General features: G+C 38.4%; 1 protein-coding gene across 7 annotated transcripts in view; it reads right to left on the bottom strand.

The window, feature by feature from the left end:
* Positions 1 to 20,843, bottom strand: part of KIF13A (kinesin family member 13A) — a 119,854-nt gene that overhangs the window by 46,803 nt on the left and 52,208 nt on the right. For all 7 annotated transcript variants that reach the window (XM_075493771.1, XM_075493767.1, XM_075493766.1 and 4 more), the window contains 6 exons: positions 19,156 to 19,216; positions 8,717 to 8,809; positions 8,038 to 8,218; positions 6,865 to 6,952; positions 5,410 to 5,544; positions 4,744 to 4,856 (listed from right to left, as the gene is read on the bottom strand). In XM_075493771.1, the coding sequence (XP_075349886.1) occupies positions 4,744 to 4,856; positions 5,410 to 5,544; positions 6,865 to 6,952; positions 8,038 to 8,218; positions 8,717 to 8,809; positions 19,156 to 19,216 (671 nt within the window). The remainder of the gene's footprint in view (positions 1 to 4,743; positions 4,857 to 5,409; positions 5,545 to 6,864; positions 6,953 to 8,037; positions 8,219 to 8,716; positions 8,810 to 19,155; positions 19,217 to 20,843) is intronic.

The following is a 20,843-nucleotide window of genomic DNA, read 5'->3' as shown; positions in this document are numbered from 1 at the left end:
GTCAGTGCTGGCAGCCCAGCACGAATTCCCTGTTTCTAGAAACAATGTTTTAAGAGCACTGGCTCAACCACAGACTAAAACTGAACAATTCTTTAGCCATAAGGAGGCATCCTCAAGACAAACCAGCTATGGCCCAGGAGAACTAGTGTGCCTGGTGAACCAGTAACTAATCAGCCATCACACAACAATGGAAGACTGCTCATCAGAAGAGACTGATTAGGAGGTCCCTTGACAAATGGGTTGACTTGTAATTGAGGTGGAGCCTCACTAGCTTCTTGTGGGGAGACCAAACAATCTCCCAGTTACAAAAATGCACAAGCATGAAAGAGAAAAGCCCCCAAATAGCTTAGCAGACAGCCACATCCCAAACACCACTCTAGGATCGTGAAGAAAATACAGATAACTCATTCATTCTGGTACATGTACCACTTCCACCAACAGGCGTAACTGTATTAGCAACCTGTGCAAAGCACATGTGTATTATCCAATTGTTATACAACCCTGTGTAAATTTTAAGTGACATCAGGCCTCTTGGGGTGAGTATGTTTAAGATAATGAGCTCGTTCAGGAGCCTGAGAACATTAAACAGATGCCTTAAAGGGTTTTAAAACAGACAGTGCTGGAGCCCAAAAGCATACTGGTCCGTCATATTCATGCCGAGTTATCCATCTACTCTTTGTAACTACCAAGGAAAGCTTCAGCAGTGTCACAATTAGATAGTCAAATAAATCTTTAATTGTACTGTTCCACTCCATCCTTTCGAGTTTTCTTTTCAAAGAAATAGTACTATTTTAGTTGATAGGAGTGTTTGCACAGTATTTGTATCAGGGCCTTAGTGCTGCTTGAAACTACCACTGGTTCAGAAATAACATTTAGAAAATGACAAAAATGTTGCAGAAGAATATTTCAAGGAAGTCATCTGAGGGCAAGGTAACAAGAACCACTACACGTGTCACAAAAGACGTCCTATAATGCGTATAGCACAAAGTGGTACAAAGATATAGCACAGACCTGAAAGCAAAATTAAAAGGAAAAGAACTTTAAGGAGAGGCAAGGCAATCTAATTTCCTAAGAGAGCACTCCATTTTGTAAATTTGTCTATAGGATAACTTTCCAATTCACCTCTGAAAAATTCACAGCAAAAAGGACAGTTATAGTTTGTAACCTAAACAAAAGCCTAACAATCTCTGAAAGCTTGTGGGGACAGGATGGGGGAGGGAGAATTGGTTCTTGCCTCCAATCTCTGGTCTCCACAGACAGAGATGACAGCGTGCTAAACATGTGAGAACAAACAGTAGGATGCTGTATGCTGCTCCGTAGCAACCTCCTACAGCACAACTGAAAAGCACCACCAGCATACTCCCAATGGAGTCCACCTTCAAGGAGCATAAAGTTAAAAAATCACCCTGGCCTATTTTCCTCCGATTCCTCTTTCCCTCTTTAAATGACGGGAAATGTGAAAACCGAAGCCAAAAACTGAGGGAGGGGGAAGAAAAGGACAGTCAGAAGGGAAATAGGAAGAACAGGGATTCAAAAAGGCCTGTCACTGAAAACTTTCACAACAGGGCTGCAACACCAATTTGAGTTATGGGCACTGCATTTTAATAAACAGGAAATTATAAGCTACAATTTATTAAGACAGGATTAAAAGATGTGATAATATTTCTGCTCCTTACAAATACTGATTTTATTTTAAGACTGTTAACATCTGCAATAACAGCAAAACTGGAGTCATTTATGTATTCTGCTTGAGATTTCATAATACAAAGCTGTTTAAAGACTTTAAGGAAAGCAGTAAAAGAAATGGCTGCCCAACAAAGTAATTACAGGACTCATCGGCTGCTTTGCTTCATGCTAAACGATGCGTCAGAGATCCGTCATTACTTTGATCCTATCTCACACTACTTATATAATGAATCAACCAGAAGGCCTAAGCCCATAGCGCACGGCAGACTAAGGCAGTTCAGAAGCAGCAGAGTGAACTTTCATGGTGCAAGAGCATGGGAAAGTGCCATTTCTGCACACTTTCTGTTCTCCTTGTCCCTATTCCTCAGGCACGACCAGGCTGCCCTTGCTTGCAGGCGGTGGGAAGCTCACAGACTCCCACCACGAGCCTGGGTCAGCGGCATTTGAAGGGAAGTGGTGCTTCCTCACTGCAGGGAACAACTCTGTCCCTAAATGACACCTATTCAAGCTACTTCTGTACGATTTACAACCAAATTCTTTAATGAGCAGAATCCACCTTTCTATTAGTTAACTCTGAATACAAAAAACCTCCCTAAAATCAGCTTGGAGCAAGGCCTGTCCCAACCCATTCCTTCCCCCCGCCTACATTTTAAAGGCTTCTTTTTGCATTCTCAAGTGAAAATGACAACAGCTATGATTTTACTAATCAGAGTTAAAATTGCAGATTGCTCACAGAAAGTATTTTTCTTAGCCACTAATTGACAGCTTGTCTATTCTGCTTCCTCCTACTACAGTATTCTAGAAATTCTTTGACTACACCACAACGAGTTGTTAAGCACCTGGGTTTCTACGCTAGGTATGGGAACTAGCACATCCCTGGGGAGGAACAAGCACATCCCGCTTTCCTATGAGGTATGGCAAATCCCCCCAAAACCTCAATAATAAAGAGCAGACACCCAGCACCTTCACCAAGGCAACTCTGCATCAGCTCTGAGAAAAAACAGAAGTAATCTTTATTACAACTATTTGAAGTTGTTAACAAAATGACAGAACTCTGTTGTTTCAGTAAGCGGGAGAGCAATCCATTGCCTCCCCTCTGCAAGATGCTGTCCCAAGACAGGAAAGAGTGTTTACAACAGGACGAGTTGTGGGACGGAAGCGGCAGCACCTAGAGCCCTAGCCAGGTTTCATGCAGAAAACAAAAGAGCAGAGAAACTTGCGGAGACAGGCTGAATGTCACACTACACAGTTTTGATATGCACAGATGAGTGTACATTTTCCCTGCCTTCTAAATACAAAACAGGTATGTTATTTCCACATTCTTCTTCAAGGCAATGAAACATAGTGCAAGCAGCAAATTTATTTGCCAGGTAATTTCAGCAGCTCCATTTTTCATCTCATTAAACATAGTGCATGCTACCAATCCAAGTTACTACTTTTTTATAAAAGAATAAAAAATAGTAAAAAAAAGGAGCTGACATAGTAAGGTATATGGTTTAAGTATACTGTATCACTCCCGAAAAGATTATTGCCTTTCCCTAATAAGTAAGGTGCATCACACCCAAAAGAAGATCATACACAATGTTCTCTGAAAAAATAATCTGCTAAAACATGTATACCAATTTTGAGGCTTCCAGTAAAAGTCTGACTTCATTAAAGCTCCAACTAACAGCAAAAATCTAACAAAAGACAGCAAGCACAGCACTAAGAATCCTCTTTGGCCTACCAGTTCCAAAAGAGATTTCAAATAGAGAATGCTTAATAAATTGACTGAGTAATACAGATTTATACCATATAATAATTCAGAATTTAATTGATGGGAAAATGTAGAGCTGTCCACTTTTCTTTCTAAAATATGTTTTACAGAAAAGTTTGGTGCTTGCATCTGAAGTCCTGTATTGTCAAAGAGGTTCAGCATGGGCAAAACAACTTTCCCCTACTACATCGATACCATAAAAGTTTAACACTGAGTAAACATCCTAACAGGAAAAAAAAGGAAGTCTTTCTGTATCTATAGCTACACTTGCAATTTGTTAATAGCTGTTGGGAGAGTTGGCATTTGAATTCTTCCCCAAGAATTAGAAAGAAACATTTAGTTTCACCTTTGTTTATGCAAAATACAAATACAGTTTCTAGTAAAGCCAATCTGAATTTAACTAGTAACCCACGGGGTAAAGGTACAATACCTGCCATTAAGCAAAGAGAGCCACATCATTTTGTTTCACAAGGACTATGCCAGCGTGGCTACCAATATGATGCATTTAACACAAAGTAGATTAGAAATTAAACTAGAAAGAGCAAACATGTTCAGACTCTAAAAAGAGGTAATTTAAAATAATTTTAAGTATGAATGCTGTTCACACACACACTTTGTGCTGTCATTGTTAACTTAAAATACCAAAACGTTTTGTAACATTTTAAAATTAAATTGAAAAAGCAGTAGCTTTTAATGTAACAGTTAAACTCTTTCTTTCCCAGGAAAATTAGTATATTTAAGACAGCGGTAATAGCATGCTAAATTCTTGCTTTTGGGCAATAACACAGTAATTACGGTAAAACAGTGCATTGAAACTTGTCATTGCTTGAGTACAAATGCCCAAGGCAATGCTAAACTAACACAGCTTCATTCTGATCTGGTTTTTTTCAACTGTGTCTTATACTCTTATATATTTTAATACATGTTGGAACAAAGCCACTCAACTCTGCACCTTTGCATTCTTCCTTGAGCAGATGATGAGACAAATACATGAGCCTGGGGACAGGGTGTATAAATGAATCACAAGAGGTATATGCTTAATTAAAGAGCGCTGCTGTCACTTTTTCCAGATAAAATTCATATAGCCCTCATCCGAGTCAAATATGAATCAGGGTCCCTACGCCAATGTAAGGAAACATATGGCGTTCAGCACAGAGCAGCTGAAAGCCATATCAAACTGCTTTTGATGAGGTCTATCATTTGAACTGACTTGTGACAAGCACACCAAGAGAGGAGGCCAAGGAAACAACAGTGATTCTTATAAGATTAAGCTTTGCAACCTGCATATGCCAACGTCTTACTTGTTTATGTTGCTGCCTTCCTTCAGACGTTCTCCTGCAGCTCCCGTTTTGGACACTCTCTCGCTCCCAGCCAAATCCACCAGGCTGACCTTGCTGACCTTCTCTCCAGAATTCTGCACAGATGGGACACGGGAGAACAACAGCTAAGAAACACCGGCACAAAGGGCTAACAAGTCTGACACTGGCACCATGAAACACTGTTCTTCATAATAAAGTGGGTTAAAGTATCAAATTCAAGATATGAGAGAAGAAGGAATCATCAGAGTTTTCACAGCTCCTCTTTAAGAGTCACTCATATATTTTATAGTAAAGGGATGAAGCACTAATGAACCAGAATCAGTTGTGTGGTAACATCAATAACCTTACTGGCAGAGTAGGCCATTAAAACATATCAACTTCAGCAACAGCTAAGACCTAAGACAGGTTTCACGGTGGCAATATAATCTTAAAAACTGATCCAACTTTATCTGGTGTGCTTTATCTGGTGCGCTTCCTCACTCTTCCAGGGTTCTCTCAATCTTATAGTCTTGCCAATATTACTTTGATTACTGGACCCCATGGCATTAAAGGTAGAAGCACAGCTAAACAGATAATGTATGTGGAAGAGAAGGGAAGAACAAGAATAATTCACCACAACTTCATAAATTAATCAACAGAAATACATACACCAGAATGCAGGTCATAAAGTGTCTGAGTCACTATAATATTGAATACAGCATGAGAGCGGCTGCTTTCTTCATTCATGTTCGTTGCAGCAACTGTTCGTGATTTGTTTCCCTCCGACATCAGTGACTCAATATCCTAGAGCAAAAAGAGTAAAAAATGATGCTAAGATAAAAGCAAGTATTGTGCTTGCTGAATAAAATCCCCATCTAGACGGAAGGGTGTGTACGTGTGGGAGAGAGGAAGAAGGGAAGGTAGCAGTAATGAGAAAATTCTTTGCACATTTTGAGATGTATTGGTACAGAGGATATGTAATTCCACAGAATGACGTTAAATCACATCTCTGCTTTAAGTGCTGTGCTTAAAAGCCCAGCAACTACATTCAATGCACCTTCTCCTTATCTGCTGCTGAAATAAGCTGGCAACATTCATATTGCAAATCATATTGTTTAATGCCAGTAATCAGGCCAGCACAGATCTACTTACACAAGTGAACACAATGCGTCTCTTTACTGAATTGCACTAATACTATCTTCACTTAATTGGCTCAAAGGGTTACCTCACTTGGAGCCTGTACCTTCCCACATATGTAAAAACAAAGACTACGCCGAGTTTGATATATGTGCTTGCTGAGTCTTCCAAGACAGCTTCATAAAAGTCATCAGCCAAAAACTAAGTATGAACAAAATTTCCTAGAATTTGAACAAAGAAGGTGTGCTTTCAAAGTACACAATTCACCATAAAAGCTGCAAAAGCAGTTTTTATAACTCCATAATCTGCACAGATGCTTCAAAAAAATAAAAATCCCCATAAGAAAGCAAAATGGTTCCCACATAATACTAAACAAAGAATGAATATTTTTTAAAAGCCAACATTTCCAAATCAGCTTCCTCATAAAAAGAAAGGCCTACGCAATTCATACAACCGCATTGCTTTAATTATTTCCATTGTAGCTATAGTAGTTCATTGGCTTCTACAATTCTGATTTATTTGGATGTGTTTTGGTAACTCAAGTGGGCTCAGATGCTGTCATGATTTAAATTATGAATTATATAAGCCATGTTGTTGCTCCTCATGCAATATACCTGTATAAAATAAGAGGTCGTATTCAACCACAAAATCAAAGGAATTCATGCTGGAAGACTAATATTCTTATTTTGGAAGCCTCATATTTCCTGTGTCAAGGAAACATTGTGTTCTTGGTGTATACTATATGCATTGAAAACTGCAAAATAAAGAAATACCACTATTATATTTTTAACCAACATAAAGGCAAATCCAATGCTTTTACATGAAATAAATACTCCTGAAGCATTAGAGAAGATCTTTGCAATTGCCAGAGACCATAAACAGTCAAGAACCAAAATGTTTGAATAGACACTAGTTTATCTCTTAGAAGATTCCTATTGCTTATGTATATAGGTGTTATTTATAAACTTGTCATTGGTTTACATTTACCTCAAAGTTTGTAACAGCCAGCTGAGACAGGCCATCTACATATGGTCCCAACACTTTGTGCTCTCGAACCTTAAGGGACTGCCGACTCCTATGGAATAGAGTAGACTTTATGTACAATCCACTAGTGTAAAATTTATTGAAAAACAAAAATTATAGTACGAAATTGTAAGAAACTTCCATATAGCAGAAGTCAATTTATGCCTTTTAATTGTAACAGGAGGGAAAAAGTCTTCCAGAATTGTTTTTAACTCAAATTAACAATTAAGACTCAAATTAATCTAACCGGTTTTAATCTATATACATGAATTATTTTTTAATGCATCCTCCCACCCCAGTATTTGGAGCTGAAACAAAATCCGAAATGCCTTATTTGGCAGCAAGAATGCTGACAAAAAAGGAAACAAAAAATCCTCCCCGTTCCCCCCAGCAATTTGCTAAAGCTTCAATTCTTCTTGCATTTTCCACACTTTATTGACATATATTAAGTAAGTCTCAAATCTACCTTTTTAACTAACTTGCATACTTCTTCACCTAGTTTAAGAATCAAAATATATACCACATATATCAATGCTCAGCTGAAAAAAAAAACCTACCAAACTACCTCTTGTCTAGACATCTCCAAGCCAGAAAGCCTAACCAGTATTTTTGTGTAGACAAAATGGAAGAAAGAGTGCCCTGAGTATATTCTGAGCTGTTATCCTTCTGCATTGAAAAAGTTCAACGTCTAAACCAGGAGAACCAAGTTGTAAATAAGCTTCAAACTCCTCCTAGTTGATGAAAATTCTTACCTGAATACGGTCTGGATCATATCGCAAAAATACCCCAGAATTTACTTGTACAGAGTCTTGCTTTCTGATGGTAAACTACTTCATACGGTATTTGTTTGCATCATTATGATGGTATCCTAATACTTAAATTGATCCACACCAGTTACTACTTCATATACAAGCTTTACATGGCTATTCTCTTCTTTCCGGTGCTTGGTATCTAATCCTTTCTAAAGAAGTCATATAAAAATGCATTCTGAAAACACCTTCTCAAGGACTTCCAAAAGTGATTCCTACTTTTATAGTTTCAGACAAAAATATGGAAGGCTGTGGGGGAGAGTGATTCCTACTTTTATAGTTTCAGACAAAAATATGGAAGGCTGTGGGGGAGAGTGAAGCTACTTACCCTTTTGGGTCAAGCAGATCTCTGACTTTCTCATTGTAGATTTCCATATAGGACACTTCGACTTTAAAAGTATGAGATTCATTTTCTTCTACAGAGATTCTCTGAAATAAAGCACAACAGAGCCGTGGGATCAGACCCAGCTGCTCCGCATTGCCCATCATTGAAAAGGATTTTCCTGAACCTAAAGGAAAAAAGGAGAAGAAAATGCTTTAGAATGTAGTTTGAGCTACTCATTTGTTCATGAAGCACATGTTTTCATTCTCTTTTTATTCCTCCAGAAGTACATATCAGAACAATATAACATGCTATTCCAGACAGATAGCTTGCTCTTTGGACTACAGGGTACAGGTAACCAGAAAGAGAAATTATCTTAAAGGTTTCTTTTGGCAGGGCTGTTACTTGGGACCCCCAAACACAAAAAAGACTGAATGAGCCTTTGGTATGAACTACTCCTTTCAGGCTTTGGAAGCAGCCCCAACAGGTAGTAACTAGGAACATATTTACAGAGCTGCTTTAAGAACTTTACATTGTCACTGGCTGTGCTAGATGTTTGACATTTAACATTATGATATTTCAAAATAAAATTTTTAAAGATTACCTAGCTTAATATTTATGTTTTGTTCTTCCCACTTCCCAGGTGCACAAAAAGTGTTCTTCCCCTTCAGGACAGGAGACTCACCTGTCTGTCCATAGGCAAAAATACAAGCATTATATCCCTGAAAGGCCTTTTCAAGAATTCCTTCTCCAAGGCACTTGAACACCACTTCTTGACCTAGAAAATAATTATTTTTAAATTTATTTTAAATTGAATAACAGACTAAAATTTACTGAAAACAAGAAAAAAAAAAGGTTTGCAAATTATTTTGTACTAGAGTGCACTGATGAACAAACAAATGATTTCATGTACAACTGAGTGACAAGTTCAAAACTGCTGCCTGAAACTAGTGTAACAGCTACCTCTGTGTTTAAATATATTGCTGATTTTCCTGTGAAGGGAGCAGTTCTTCAAAAGGTATCATAAGTTGAATGCTTAGAAAATAACATATCTAAATTGTGTATTATTTAAGTGTAAATTTTGCAATTAATATAGATTCTTTAATCACAAACTATACCCAAAAGAGTTCTGTAACAGAATTGCAATGAAAGCCATTAATGAACTAGGATATCAGAGGTACAACAAATATCATGCCAGAAATAGTAGCAGTTGTTCTCTTGGGAACTGGCCTCAAGTTTCACCATAAGCTATTATGATTCACCCCGTGGCAAGGTGATGCTGGAACCAAGATAAAAGCATTCCGATGACATTCAGGCAGGAAATGCATATTAGCAGGCTGCAAGACTTCAACAGAGCCGTTTGGGATATATTCTGGCAAATGCATAGTTTGAAACATCAGCTGCGGAATTTCATAGTCTGAAAATTGTCTCCCTGTACCAGGCAGATTTTAGATGCGCTTCAATCTTTTAGACGTAGAAGATGAAAACAGACATAGTGGTTGGGTTTTTTTAATAGGAAAGCCCAGAATTTGCACACTACAAAGAGGGTCAATGGGTTGTCTGCTTTGCATTCTGATCAGAGAATTACACCAGCTGTGTGTACACTCAAACCAAGCAGAACTGAGCTAAGGACAGTATTTACACACCTTCTGGTGTTTGGTTTTAAACTTACATTCACTGCCTGGTGACTTTCTGAACAGCTGTGATGCTGCATTTCTCATTTAGGCAAGTTAGTTTCAGCAGCTGTCAGTTACAAGAAATTATTTTGTACAGTGGATGCAATAGTGACTTCCATAGTTCTCAAAATGGAACATACTGGCATAAAAAAAATCTAGCTGTCCATTTATACACTGCATGAGAATATTTACACTCTATGATCCTTGAGTAATTGGTAGCCCAGAAAATTCCTGCAAAACAACCTGTGGAATGATTTACAGGCATGTAAATAGGACTAAAAAGTACTACATTACTTTTATTTTCCTCTAAGTTTAACCTAATTTCTCTTCTGCTGTAAAGGAAAAACTAGTGCAGCAATGCCCTATCAAATGGCCTTTGTGTATCTTTCCAGTTGAGCTTCTAAAATTCCAAAGTGGTACTGCTCCTTGAATTAACACAGTTCAGAAACACTGAATACAGGAATTAAAACCAGAGGAGAATCTGCTGTGCTCTGGAATAACTCCATCTCCTTAGTTCATTCAATTCTCATTTGACTTATGATTGTTTGGTCTTTTTATAATACCTATGTTGAGAGAGCACTGTTCAACAACATGGAAATAGCTACAGAGAATGTAGAATGAAGAAAATATATCAGCGGACGATTTTAATAAGAACGTACAATACACAAAAATTTGCTTTCCAACCAGCTCCTGAGGGCCCATTTTGAAATTACCAAGTATCAAAGAGGCAAGGAGCCACTTACTATCTTGCTGAGCAAGAATGCAAAAATCAAGCAAAGATTGAAGCTGAGTATAATTATTAAGAGAAAAAGGCATATATATTCCACAATGATTGTGAGTGGAGAATAAAACCATTTGTCAGAAAAGGAAAAAAATTTTATTACCCACTTCTGACCAGCAATAAAACAGTAACCTCCTCCATGTTTCCCAAGAAAAAACATTATGTTTTACCTATCCCAAAATGTTATAAAACAGTGCACAGTCATGATATCCAAAAGATGACCTACAGAATCTCTTACTGCTAAATACCAGGAAAGGAACCCAGTTCAAATCTCACAGGCAAAGCTGGATTTTTTTCAGAAGAAATTTCACTTTCAAACAGTCAACACTAAAACTGAAAGTCAATCGGACACTGATACATAATTCTAAAATGGTGGTTTTATTACAGTTTTGAAGAGCTGAGCAGTACAAACATAGACAAATGGGTCATTAAAGAGTGATGTTTATAGTAACCAGCCAAATTATCATGAGAGAAAATAAAATTTGTTTTTAAGTCCACTCACAGAAAGGAACACAAGATATTAAACTTCAATTATGGATATTTTATTCATTTGCTAATGTAGTGCACTGTTGAGGGTAGCAGCATATCAACCATGAGATTTTGATATTTTTCATTAAGCAACATTACTGCTTCCCCCAGGAATTTTATTAGTGGGTTTGCAAACTGATTACAAAATCTGTATTATACAGAATTAAGTCTACATGCACTTACAGTCAAAAGAAATAAGCAGTTCCATTGCCTACTCTACTGTATTTTTGTTTTGCTAAATAAACTTATACCACCTGCAATTAATACTTTGGCTTATTTACACGACTTTTCTTCCACAGATACCTAGTGTTTAAAGAGGTAAGCAGGGATTTTAACTCGATTCTAACTTAACTTACAGAAAAAGGGAAAAATACAGAAAAAAAATTTAAATTTATTTAGTTAACAGAAAGATTTCCCTACACCAACCTTTACTGTCTTTAAGACAGGGATTCCCAACCTTCTAGCTGGCTAAGACCAAATATCCTCTTACAGAGGCAACTAAAGGCCAGACACTGCAACACCCGTCCCCCCTCTCCCTCTCCCATCTCCTGCTCATGTCCTGGTTTCAGCTGGGATAGAGTTAATTTTCTTCCTAGTAGCTAGTATAGTGCTGTGTTTTGGATTTAGTATGAGAATAATATTGATAACACACTGACGTTTTAGTTGTTGCTAAGTAATGCTTACACTGGTCAAGGACCTTTCAGCTTCCCATGCTCTGCCAGGTGCACAAGAAGCTGGGAGGGGGCACAGCCGGGATAGTTGATCCAAACTGGCCAAAGGGCTATTCCATACCATATGATGTCATGCTCAGTATATAAACTTGGGGGAGTCGGCCGGGGGGCGGCGATCACTGCTCAGGGACTGGCTGGGCATCGGTCGGTGGGTGGTGAGCAGTTGTATCACTTTTTTCCTGGGTTTTGTTCCTCTCTCACTCTCTTGTTGTTTTCCTTTCCATTCAATTTTTTTTTTCCAATTATTAAACTGTTCTTATCTCAACCCACGAGTCTTCTTACTTTTGCTCTTCCGATTCTCTCCCCCATCCCACCATGGTGGGGAGGGTGAGCGAGCAGCTGCGTGGTACTTAGTTGCTGACTGGGGCTAAACCACAACAGCTCAGAACATGGGCAAGCCTCAGGTGACTGACTGACATACAGCCAGTCAATCTGGGGAAAGCATACCCGAGGCTGTCCGGGAGCCCAGGATGACTGTACAAGCTGCTAATTCTCAGAGGCCAAGATCTCCTCTATGCTCATCCCTTCAAGCAAAAGGGAGCAAAGTCTGGTGAATTTTTCTTGCACACCACAGTTTAAATAATCTTGTTTCCTTTACTTTAAGGAGCAAGACTGTTAACCTGGAATCACGCAGCGAGAAAGATTATCAGACAATGTTGCTGGATGCTCTATAACTCTAGTTACAGCGCATGGGGCAGTGTCCCTAATGCTGCAAGGTGGGAAACCCTGTTAACCCAGTATTAGGGATGCTCTGCTAATCAAAACCTGAGAAACACTGGTGGATGCACACTTGGTTCTGAAGACATACTGGAAAGTAAATGTCAAGACATTATGGAAACCGTTTCCACTTTCATTGGACAGTGATAATGTCTTGAAGCTATGAAGACAGTTATTTGTGCATTTTGACAAGCGCAACTGCAAGCCTGATGCCAACAGCAGAAACATCTAAGAAAGATCAAATTAATAACTCTCAGTCCCTCAGAAGGCCACTTCCAGAAGGAGACTAACCCAAGAATCTTTCCATCAGCTTTTAGGACTGAATATTTTCACATGTTCAGCACTCTGACATGCTCTGACATTCTTCCATAAACACATAAACTGAGATAATAAATATTACTTTTTTAGCAATAACCATACTAAAGATATTGAAGATTCCAGTGTTCAAAATGGTATCTGTGACTTACCTGAAAGCTAAAGGAAACCCATCCTCCTCTCGGATTTAGATTTTTAACCTACATATATTCCTGGAACTCCCAAATGCCATGCTTGTGCTATTACCATGCATCAAGGGTGTTTAGTATGGCACTTCAAAGCTAAAAAGTTTTTTCACATATTGTCTATCTACTGAAATGGTTGGGTATTTCAATGGCAAAAATATAATACAAAGTAAAGGTAGCAAAGTATAGCACTGCACGTGTTAACAGTGGCTAATAAATTATTAACAATTCTAAAACAAAACCTTCACATTATGTACCCACAGAGCTGCATGTGAAAATCTGAGTTGGAATCTCTGAGCCGGCATGGATTATTGCAACATTTAAATTTGGAAAATATGCAAGATAATAAAAAGTCCCTGAAAATAGAAAGATAAATACATACCCTGACATGCAAGAATACAACACACATCATTTTCAGAATTAGATATTTAAGTATTCTCTGTTGTATCTCTATGCTCTTTCCCCTTCTCTTCCTCCAAGTCATCCCCTCCCAGCATTCCCAGGGAAACCTACATGTTGCAGAGGAACACTAGGACCCCTTCTCACAATCTGCAAAACGAAGCTATATACAAATAAAGTTTAAACATTCTCAAGTTTACTAGACTGGTGACTGCAGACAGAAGCGAAGAGAGGGAAGAAAAGGAAGGGGAGGAAAAAGAGCCACACCTTTTCCAACAAAACTCTCTTTTAAAAAGGCAGTTAGTAGTCTTTCCTAAGATCTGCTCATTTAGTGACAAACACATTCAAGATGTACTGTAACAAAAATTAGTTTCAGTGTCTAGTTTTTGGATGTCTAGTATTTCTAGTTCACAACAACTTGTCAATCTGAAATAGGGATAATTGTCTCATATTAGCACAGATTAATTCAGCCAGGTCATGACTGCAACATTATGACACATCACTGCCGTTCCTGAAACCCCCTCTCTCACATGGCAAAAATAGCTAGAACCAAATAACAAGTTGTTATATACAACACTGAAAAGTCAAGTCTCTTTATGCCTTAATCTCTAACGCAGAACATTTTAATAAGCAATCTTGACAGTGATAAATTGCAGTTGGTTCCATGATCTAATAGTTAAAATAAAACTTAAATCTGCAGAGACTAGAATTATTAAAAGCTCTACTAGATAACAGTTTCAAAAGAATAACATTGGAAAAAAGATGCCTATGGTTCACCTTAACAAGAACCTAAAAGCACAACAGCTAGCATCATCTAACTACTGCAGCCTAACACTAGAGTATTGACAAAGCACTGGAGTCTTTAATGTTCAAAGCTTTAATCCACCAAAGGGTCTCAAGTGCTTCAAATTAGATGCTGCAGCATCTACATTTTAAGTGCCTGACCCGTACAGTGCTAAAATCATACTGAATAACTAAGCTTCCCCAAAAATGTACAGGTCAGGTGTCAGCTGTGTGACACAAAATTAAGTCCTACACACTATGCAGAGTCTCCTCTAAAAATAAAAAGAGCGTCAAGGGAACAGTAAGACAGGAGTAGGCTTCTCCCACATAACAGCTTAAATGGGCAGGCCTGAACTACAAATAGACACTCCCGTCTGCTCAAAATCCACAACTTACAATCTTTCACGAGGGTAGAATTCTACAGTTCTTTAAGCCACTTGCCTGGTTTGTTTCCTTTTAAAACAGCCACTGGAAGAGCAGTAGTCAGCATATATATACATATTTCATATAAAATTACAGCTTAGCCCAGAGTCAGGTGTTTAGCCTCTCAGGACAACGCAGCCTGCAGAAACACAGATCTGAAATTGCAGGCCAAAGGTGATGCAGCTTAGGGAGTTTAAGAAAAATCCACGGTCAAGTCAATACAGCGTGGGGTCCTTGGAACGGTCCTGCCTAAGTGCTACTGTAGTTAGTTATACCATCTCTTGAATCCTTCCCAAACTGAAGGGTTTCCTTCCTTCCTTTTAAAAATCCACTTAATTGCAGACTTCAGTAGGCTCTTACTGTTGTCTAGGCTTGTAAAAAGAATTCTTTGTTCTCGTCTCTGAGAATTTCTTAGTGTCCCCCCCTTCACCAAAATGCTGAGCTGTTATTTGTGTCTAAGAGCTTTGCAAGGCAAGCAGGTGTGTCCTTATCCATGAACTGACTCTTGACAGTCAGAAACAAATGGTAATAAGAAGCTATTTTGCATACTCTCAAAACACCTCTCCTATAGCCTACCAGGCAAACCTCATCCCTTTTCCAGATCAAGGCAAACTCATTCTGCCCTATAACCAAATTCCCCTCCCTCCTCAAAAATCTATTTCATTGACCCATTTTTTGTTTGTTTGTTTTTTTTTTTTTTTTTCTTTTCAGATAAGAGGCTTATATACTTGCCAAATATCCAACTACGTCTTTCAGAATTAAATTATCACAAAAAAGGCTGAGGAGCTAGCATGTGATGATCAGCACAAACCCAGAGGTTCACAATCCTTCCTTGTTTGGAACAACGTAGCCACAAATTGTTTGGTAACACACAGCCTCAGTATTCAGAGTAATCCTCTATCTGCTAATTGGTTGGATTAAAACAAAAACACACTTAAGCACTTCATTTTCAGACTTAAGAGCAATTCAGAGGGGGCTCTGCACCCTGCAATCTCTAAGCTGGGATATCAAGTTGTTAAAGAGCCACCATCTCTTGCAGTATCTGAAACCAAAGCACCACTTCCCTAAAGGTCTTGCGAAAGAGCTTATTCCTCCCCTGTGCTCCAGACTCCCTGCTGTCTTCATGAGAGATACAGTCCTGCAAGGACAGCTGCAAAGATGCCCTCTCTAGATGTTTTTCCTCATGTGAAAGTAATATTTACTATTTATGTTAGTGATATTACTGGATCATTTTAGAATTTAGAACCCAATTTCCACTTCAGTGGAAAAAAAATTGCTAAAAAAGCAATTCTGCTACCAACAGCCTACTTCTGTACCATGATCATTTAAAAAAAAAAAAAAAGGATAGTTTAGTGCTTTGTGCATATGGAGTTATTGAAATATAAGTTAGAACCTAAATACACAGCATTAAGTCTTCACAGCAATAATCCCCATGTTTTCAAATGCTGGAAAGAGAAGGTAACTTTCAAACAGGAATAAGATTCCATGTACAACCTGAATATGAATTCAGAAAGAAAATTAGTACATACGAAATAAGCCTCAGCTTCAGCCAAAAAAGGAGTAAGATACACTAAACTCATTCTGTGAGAAAAAGATGGCAAATCCCATTTCAGGATCAGCTTTGCTCCACACAGCCTAAGAATTGTTACCAGTTACCCATGCGATTAAGTTCAACCAAACAAGACTCTTGCTCTTGTGCAAACAGTATTAATAAGTGCCAGTAGTACTGTAGATCAATCAGCAAAGTAAAAAGTAAAACCAGCTCATAATCACATGTGATAGCTTGAAGGATCCTGTAACAAAGGTGCATTTCCACGAGAGCACAAACTTTGGGTTTGTTGACATTAAAAAAAAATAGTAACATGGAAGAGTTATCCATGTAAGTAAACATAGAATTCAGACATACGTTGTCTGTGGTGCACACCATTCTGTGGGTTTTCCGATGTCCCGTGTGTCAATTGACAAAATCTTTAATATGGTATGATATACACAACAGTAGATCTATTCAATATAACGCAAGATGAGCATGTTTGGGTTTTGCACAGAGAGCTATGACTGATAGGGTAGCCTAATACTTGACAATCTCTTGTTAAACCTTCCACTGTCACATCTTCCACTGTATTTCTGTGATGCAGATAAAAGGGTTTTTAAAGTAATTAAATTTGTTTTTATTTCAAGAATTTTACTTAAGCTTGAAGCTCATATATTACTTACATTTACAAGCACTCTGGACTTAGCTTTCAAGTTTTACACGTGTTTCCTTTTAACCGTGCAACTCATCACTGCTCTTGCCAATGACACTAAACTTACGCATCCACATAAAGTTACTTTGCACAGGGAGTATTTAATGCACCTGTCTAGCTTCCAGATCAGCACCCTTTCTACAGTCCAGCATCTAACCAAGAAATTACAGTTTACCTCAAAAACTCAGCCTGTCAGGTGGTTTGTTTGGAGTCTTAAGCTTGTTAATTCTGTAACAGTCTCCGGTATGATCTCTGGACATAGACACCATGTGTATTTGCAAGGTGCCTAGAACAACGGGAGTTTGTTCCATTATGCAAAGGAATTATTGAAAACCCCAACCAAAACCAGTTACTGTATTTTTTTTGTTTAGTACAGTAATTTAGGCCAAGCTGTAAAAAAGACTTAGGGCACCTTAATACTATAAATATACAAAACCTGAAATCTCGGCATTTCAGCATTTGGTTTGTCAGCTCTAAAACAAGAAACGCTACTGTAGTACAGGATAGTATCAGTTCATGCACAAGGAAGTGAACAAGCCAACTACCCAGTAACTTAGGCCTGAAACAAGTTGGTGGGGGGGTTTTTGGCTGGTTTATTTGGTTTTTTTGTTCGTTTGTTTGGGTTTTTTTTTTTACTTTTATTTTAATATTCTGCCAAATTCAGTGTGTTCTAGAACATGAGGGCTGGAAGTCACAAGTTAACTTCAAGACCATACCAAAAAAAGAAAAGAAAAAAGAAAAAAAGAAAAAAAAAATCAATGAAGGCATTGTTTTTTATATGCAAGTTTTGACGCTCACATTCTTATCATATTTCTGAAAAAAAACCAAGGAAAACAGTTTTGGCGTTTTTTTTCCAGGCAAGAACATTATCTGGAATGGGGGAGGTGGGGGGTGGAATCTTATAGCTTTCTGGCCAGTAAGAAAGCACAAGAGAGACATGGGCAGCAGCTTCCTAGAGTCCAGACCGACAAGAGGTTCCTCTGCATACAGATAATAAAACTTCAGTTCCCAGATAAGAAGAATTCAATGACAACTTCTAAAAAAGGCTAAAGAAATCTAGCCTCTTTGACTCAAATTAAATAGACCTAGAACCCCACTGAATTCACCTGGAGATGGGTTAAACTGAGACAGAAACAAGTTTAACTGGTTAGGGGTGTTTCTCTGGTTTATCTCTTCTCTACAAGTGGGTTAGCACCACGGTGCAGCTCCCACCTGCACAGTCGAAGCACATGGGGCCAAGATCTGGGGATGTACTATCACCTCCTTCCTTTAAAAGGAAACGGAGGCGTGCAGGCACAAAAGGAGGTGCTGCATGCTCCAGTGGCTCTACCAGCCTCAACTATGAATACTGCACTGAACAGGTGCACTGCACTGCACACAGTTACTGAAAGACAAACCAACGCAGAACTTTTTTCCTGAAGAAACCTATCTTTGCTCAGTCACGTAAGAAATACAGCGGAATCTATGATCAAGTGCAACCTCTAAGATTTGGGATTTGATACCAGAGGCTACAGCAGTCAGAGATATATTTTAACACAAGTATATGACAGTTCATTTATTAGGCCACTGATCTCAAACTTTGAGCTAATCAACCCTATCAACCTTCAAGATTTCTTATGGGCCACAAAACTTCATAATATGAATATTTAAACTGAATGCTATTTTTTTTTCCTCCTTCCCATGGACCACAGCCTTGAAATCCCAGTGTTCAGAGCTCTCTCTATCAAAACAAGTCCTCTTATAAAGCATGAAAATGCTAGTACACAAATCCAGTTGTGAGAAAATTAACTACTGGGATTACAATCTTGCCTGGATTATCCAGTTTTTGGGAGGAAGGAGTCATAAAGCCGATCACTCAAAAACAAGAGGGATTTGAATGATCAGACTACGAACGACTTGAAAGGCTGAAATAACCACACCATCTGAGGAGAACACGCTTTATTCCTCTCTTGTGCACAGGAATGCAGAGCATTCAAAACACACATGTTCATCACTAGCATCTGTCAGAAGTAATTTCTGATGCAGAACTGAAATTTTATTTTAAACTACAGAAACAATCCTCACAAAAGGCTCTTCCAGGGGATAAAAAAAGAACACTGTATCTCAGATACAAAAGCATCCCTCCTGAACAGTGTACCGGGCACCGTAAAGATTGCATTCCTTCTAAACTGAGGCACTAGCACTCAGATGACTCAATCCCTGTAAAAATGAGAAGTCTGCTTCTGTGAAGAAGTCACTTGAGCATCACAGTAAAAAACACAAAAAACCTCCACAAAACAAAAGCCCAAGCTCTCATATGTTCTCAAATTATTTACACTGTCAAACGTATGGAAAATAGTTTACCTGCATATTTTGTAGTGTTTGATTCATCCATGGACCAGAAGCAGTGATCAAAGGCAAATACCTGTAGAAGCACATAAAAAGACAAATTAGGAACCCTGGCTACAAGACATTTCTCTTAAAGCAGTACAAATCCATGACTGTTTAATTGCAGTTAGGCTCTACTGTTTCTACGGATCCTAAATCAGAACTGTAAAAAGGCTTCATCAGCAGGAATACTTTTGGGAAATCTTGAGAGTTGCAGAACTGCAATACTTCTTTCTATCTGTATTATACACAATACAAAATACTGCTTACTGTATCCCTTAATACAGACTTCAAAACACAGCCAAAGCCTAATCATTAGCTCCACTCTTCTCCAGGCACTAATGCTGACAAACAGTAATGAAACAGCACTGAAAAGACTCAATATACAGAACTTGGCGAGATGCCTGTTTAGCAGACATCAATATAAAATGCACAAAAGTTTTACCATGGGTTGGACTTCCAATGCTCAAAGGAGAGCATTACTACTTACAAGCCTTAAGGAACAAATAAATAGTATCAAATTACCTGCCTAAACTAGGAGTACAGTACTGGATCTCAGTAGAGGAAGCTAAAAAACTACAAATAGAAAATGTAGCTCTATTAGACAAACAAGGTATCAGAGCCTGCTCTAATGAAAAGACTTAATATCACTTCAGTCAAGAGTTCCAGCTGGGTAGAAATCAAATGAGATTCAATATTTTGCTTAGCAGGCTTGTGGACCTGGAACAGTGTCCTGTAAAACCACTTAACACATGATTTGATCCAAGTTACTTTTTCTGCACATCTGAGAACACCATGGTATGGACATTTAACACTCTTGTTTTGACAGCTTTATATTGCCACATACACACCTTAAGCTGCAGTGTATTTTCCACATTTTACCATGGTAAACTGCCTGTGGATGAGTTAATGATATAGATTCTATTATTTTTTTCTTTTGGGATCCCAAGAGGCAAGGAAAAAACCCAAACAACCTCCTTTACTAGAACTTTGCCTGGGCCAAGATTTTCTTTGCCTGGTCTTCCAACAGCTGATCTCATTAGTGAGAAAAAACATGCAAGTCAATATAGAGCAAGAGCCACAAGCTCTATTAGCAGAAACGCCAAGTTCCCCAAGACAAACCCCAAAGTGAGGAAGAAGATAGATCATTTCCTTTTGGCTTTTGAGGATGTAGAACATCTTGGATTCCCTGCTATTGCAGAATTACTGTGCAATCTAATCTACAGATGTATTGTAACCTAACTCTTCCCAAAATGTCTGTTGCTGCAGATATTTCAGAAGGATAAAACCAGGCAGCACAGTAACCTCACCTCCTTCCCTTTCCCCCAACTTAATACAAAACACATCAAATGGCCTGAGAGAAGACTCAATACTGAGACAACACTTAGTCCACAAGAGAGTGAAATGAGTTCTGGAATTCCCTTCTGAAGAGAAAACAAACAAACAAAAAGCCCCATAACAATAATCTAACAGGGAGGTCTGAGTCACTTACTACAGCACAAATAGAAAGAGACAGTTTCGTGAGTCAGGATGTTCCCTGCTGTGACTGAGCCAAAGGCGTAGCTTTGCCATTGAACTGCAAGCAAAATGCAGCAGTTACTTCACCTTATCTTCAGACCTCCATGTAAGTAGGGGGCATTTTAAATTACTTTGTGCATTTGTTC

Source organism: Mycteria americana, chromosome 2 (genome assembly GCF_035582795.1).
Source record: "Mycteria americana isolate JAX WOST 10 ecotype Jacksonville Zoo and Gardens chromosome 2, USCA_MyAme_1.0, whole genome shotgun sequence".
NCBI lineage: Eukaryota > Metazoa > Chordata > Aves > Ciconiiformes > Ciconiidae > Mycteria > Mycteria americana.
The sequence above is the reverse complement of the archived record's forward strand: the minus strand, read 5'-3'. Positions and strand labels throughout refer to the sequence as shown.